At 43.2% G+C, this 4,812-nt stretch overlaps 1 protein-coding gene across 1 annotated transcript; it reads right to left on the bottom strand.

The window, feature by feature from the left end:
• Positions 1 to 2,191: 2,191 nt before the first annotated feature.
• Positions 2,192 to 3,506, bottom strand: nanos1 (nanos homolog 1). The gene has a single exon (XM_018746374.2). The coding sequence runs from the start codon at positions 3,403 to 3,405 to the stop codon at positions 2,731 to 2,733; it is 675 nt and encodes a 224-aa protein (XP_018601890.1). The 5' UTR covers positions 3,406 to 3,506; the 3' UTR covers positions 2,192 to 2,730.
• Between the last annotated feature and the right edge of the window lie 1,306 nt (positions 3,507 to 4,812).

The following is a 4,812-nucleotide window of genomic DNA, read 5'->3' as shown; positions in this document are numbered from 1 at the left end:
TGACTTGTAGAAACGCGCCCACACACAAACAGATCTTAAACTCACAAAAGACGCAGAGAGCGCTGGGACTCACACAAACACAAACACGCACAGCCCCGACTCCGGCAAATAAACAAACGCACAGCTGAATCTCGCACGAAAAGAGCCGAGCGCGGCACACACACACACACACACACACACAGCTACAGAAAGAAACACCCTTCAGACTCGTGTGTCCAAATTCGCACACATCATGCACACACTCTCAGCAAACACCATCAGGCCCCATTAGCGCATTTCAATTGCGTTGTGCTTCACAAACACGCGCCACACACGCAGACCCTATTCTGGGAAGTCGTAAAACTTAATTCCTAGCAGCTGCGCTTGCGTTTGGAGCGCTAAATAATAGTTATTTTTACAGCGCTCGTACAGTACGCAGCAGGCCGAAGCTCTTCCGAGGGCCGTGTGGGAAACACAACCTGTGGGAACACTAGAATGAAAGGAAAAGAAGCCCAGGTGGGACCGTTCCTGGGGGTGGGGGACAGCCCGGTCTGACCGCACCTCTGGGTGCCTCTCATGGCCGGTATATTGAGTTTAAAACCCAGAGAAAATCCGTGCGAGGTTGTTGCAGCCTGTTGGCTTCATCTTCGCACGAAAACGAAGAATAACAATCACGTGACCCCCCCCCATCCCCCTTTTCAATCAATGTCCGTCAAAGAAACAACATGAGGTTAAGAATTAAAATATCTGATAAGTTGTTTATTTTCCACTGTGATTTCTTTTCTTTATTCTGCACTGCAGCTTACAGAAAGTAGTGACAAAATATAAATAACAAAATTCAACAGTGTTTCTTTTGTCTGTTTTTCTTTCGTTTTTTTTTTTTTTTTAATTAAAAACCTCAGTTTATACTGGCAAATTGTTCATCATCTTAGCCGTCATCCATTCTTCCTCATTTACACTCTCTGAAACAATGCAACATTAGACAGCACAACTTCAGAAACATATGGGTATTATTATTTACAACACTTGCCTTTTGGCAAACAATGCTTGGAGCTTATTGGAAATTGACTTCCAAATGTAGAATGCAACAAAAGAAAAATACAATTATGTTATACAAAATGCAAAAAAATACTATTAAAAACCCTTATTATAAATGGTAGCACTATACATTTATAAACTCCAAATGCTGACATTTTACATATAAGTACAAATTCGTAATTATTTGAAAATTCTGTTGAGGTAGTGCCCTCCTTAAGTCAGTTATTATAATGTTAAAATACTGAATAAACATTACACACATTTTATGTACAATACAGCAAATCTTTAACTTTATTTCATTAAAATTGTATTCCTTTGGTAAACATCACTGTCTGAAATGTGCAGTCCTCAAAAGTGTCACTTTCTACTTTATTTTTACATTCACATTTTGCATTTTTTTTTTTTTTTTGGATTTATTCTGCTCAATAGTACAAAAAAAGGGATAATACAGTTGTTTTTCCTTAAAAAAAGCTTTTTAATGACATTCGTTCGTGCTATAGGACTTGAAGCATTTCACATGAAAAGCCTAATGGTCTTTGCAACTAGACTTTTTTGACTTTGTAAGCCTACTCTGTCATTTCCCCAGGTTGTGGTCTTACGCAGGAACCGAGTGAACAAACCAAGTGTGTTAAAGGTGTCCAGAAAAAGGAGAACGCCACATCGGTTAAATACTTCTTGAGAGACAAAATCCAGTGTTCAGCCACTGTGGGATATGTAAACATCAGGAGCAGCTTCTCCTTGGTGTTTTTCATTTTACTTTAAAAGGCAAAGCGAGGGAAACTTGTCGTAAACGCACCATTCCTCATGTCCTGCCAGTGCCGTCCTTCATTATGATGTTTCTCCAAACGCACAGTTGCACAACAGAGTACCCTTTGTGTTAAGTATTTTTTTTCTCCTTAAGGGTCTCAAATGTCATGGCCTTTAGCGGAAAAGGGTTGGGGGCGGGGGAGCGGGGGGGTAGGGGTCTGAGGAAGGGGGGGGGGGGGGGGAGCAGTAATAAAAAGCCATAAGGTTGGCATCTAAACTCCAGTGAAACATTACAGACTGGAAACATTCCTTCTCTCCATGTTTTCTCGATGCAGAACTAAACTTTGGTTCTTATGTCAAGCAACAGGAAATGTGAAAACAGAAAAGAGCACAGGAGGGGGTGTGTGGGGGGGGGGGACCTAATACACCCCCACCCCATGTCATTTTACTCCAGAAAAGTTCCCCATTATTCCATTATTTAAAATATATATATATATATATATACAGTATATATATGTATATATATGTATATATATATATACACACAGTATATATTTATTTTTCAATTCACAAAACGTTATCAAGGTGCAAATAATGAACAGTGTAAAAACTGCGCACTGGGGGAAAAAATATAAATGGTTCATGAATTAAAAAAACACACCAAGTTGACAAAGAAAATTATACATTTAACCGTAAAGAAAAGAAAAGAAAAAAAAAAAAAACAGTTCTGGGGAAAATGGCAATTTTGCTCTGTTTTTGTTTATGCATGATGATGTGTGGATAATAATAATAGCGAGTCTGTTTGGACCGGGGAAAGCCGCAATAAAACAGTCATCTGAAAATATAGATATATATTTATATATGTATATATATATATATATATGTTCGTTTGTATGTATGTATGTTGTGTGTATGTATTCAGTGCAATCGTTAAATGCAGTTGTTGAACGAATTTTGAGCGTTTGTTCAGAATATTTTGAGTCTCTTACCCCCCACCGCCCTGCCTCCCTTCAGTGCCCTCTGCGCCGGCTGCTCCTTGGAAAGCGGGCAGTATTTTATCGTGTGCGCGTTGTCCCCGTTGGCGCTGCACAGGGGGCAGGTGTAAGCCCTGAGGATGGGGCACAGCACCCTCCCATCGGGGGTCTTGAGGACGTGCGAGCCGTACACCTCCTCGGGGGCTCCGTTATTCCGACAGAACACGCAGATCCGCGGCTCCTGCTTGCTGCGCGCCGCCGGTTTGCGCATTTTGCGCATCTCCGCGCCGAACAGGTCGAAGCCCGAGAAGCCCCTGTCCTGGGGCGGGAGCGCGCCGCTTTGGCTCTGGAAAGGGCTGAAGATGGAGAAGCGCTCCTTCAGGTCCAGGATGGAGGTAGGAGGGGGAGGGGGGCTGGCCGAGGGGCAGCAGCAGCAGCAGTCTAGGTGCGCGCCCTCGCCGATGCCCCCCGTTACGCACGGACACGCCGGGTGGTCGTCCAAGCCCAGGGTGGCCTTCAGCGACTCCGTGATGGAGTTGGGGCTCTGGGGCGCGCTGTTCTTGTTCTTGGTCACCAGTGTGGACAGACCCAGGTAGTCGTTCCAGAAATTGAACGTGTAGTCGTAGGAGGTTCGAGGGTCCAGATAGTTGTGGTTCAGGAAATCCATGGTTCCTTCGTGCGCAAAGACGCAAACAAAAGTCCGCCAGGTCTCCGCTTTCCAGTGGTCTCCCTGTGTCTGAGGGTCCGCGCGCGATGCTGCTGTTTTTAAGGCTCCGGTGGAATGAAAGAGGAGGGAGGGGCTTCTCTCTCTCACCCCCTTCCCTCCGCCCCCCCCCCCCCCCCATCCCTCTCTCACTCTCTCTCTCTCTCTCATCAAACCAAGTTTATGATGAGGTTGAAAGCACATTTCTGCCCAGCGCGGTTGCCAGACGTTCCCCGCGACACCAAACTCGGCCAACTGGATAGACAGAAAAAGACAGCCAATCATCCGTATATATACTGTATGTGAATACGAAATATTTTGATATTATGATTTTTAATTAATCGTTTAAAAAAAAAGCACTACTTTCGTTTTAACATCTCAAGCAAAATTTGTCAGAGAAAGTCATTTGCGGAATAAGCTGCTGCTGCCCGTGTTCATATTCTGACATGTTTATTTTAATGTCCGAAGTAAACTGTTCATTTTCTCCCCATGTCTGCATTTTAAACCATACGATAAGCCTTTTTTCTTCTGGGTGTTTATGACACCACTTTTTTTCCCTCCCCTCTCTTTTTTTAAATCAGTGCAACAGTCTGGCAACCCCGCTGTTGACGGAACGCGTTTTAGCCTCGAAGCCAAGTATGAATGAATGGGACAAGTTATCCGCCCTTCTTTCATGTGTCCTGGGCCATATTTTTAAGTCCAGAAAGCAGGAGAAAATATTTTGTCTGCTTTTTAGACACAAACAGGTTGCAGAGCGGTTCTTATGAAGTACAGCTCAACCCACAATAGACCCATTGACATTGGCTTGCTGAAGAAAGGAGCCTTTATCCTATGGGCTGCTTTATTTACCATGCTTACAGTGTTGTCATCTCACAAGGGCCCATATTTGTTCTAATAAAGACCCAGCATGTGTGCCTAGTGCCTTTCTTTATGAATGTGTGATGAATATTACTTCTGTACCAATACACCTCGTGATGACTGCCACACATTGAACTCCTGTGCTTGAAAAATCTCATCTTGTTCCCAGAAGATCTAATTATATCTCGCCAGTAATGGCAAAAATAACAAATGACAGTCACACTGCGATTTCAGCGTATGTGGAGCCTAGTTTTATTTGAAATTCTTGTTAACTGCACTGTTAAATAATTTTTTAAACAAAAGGTGTTCAGTGTGTTCAATTTCCACAGTTTCTATCTTGCCCCACTTACATCGTCCTGCGAAGTTACGCCGGCTCCTTATTTTTAGCTCAGTAAAAGCGTAAAAACTGAAGGAACAGAAAAGCGGGGGGGAAAAAATATCGATTTTTTTTTATTTTCTCTTATTTAATTCGGTGCATATTTCCAGAAGCAGCAGCAGTGGAAGAAGTTCTTC

This window comes from Scleropages formosus, chromosome 5, assembly GCF_900964775.1.
Source record: "Scleropages formosus chromosome 5, fSclFor1.1, whole genome shotgun sequence".
In the NCBI taxonomy this organism is placed as follows: domain Eukaryota; kingdom Metazoa; phylum Chordata; class Actinopteri; order Osteoglossiformes; family Osteoglossidae; genus Scleropages; species Scleropages formosus.
The sequence above is the reverse complement of the archived record's forward strand: the minus strand, read 5'-3'. Positions and strand labels throughout refer to the sequence as shown.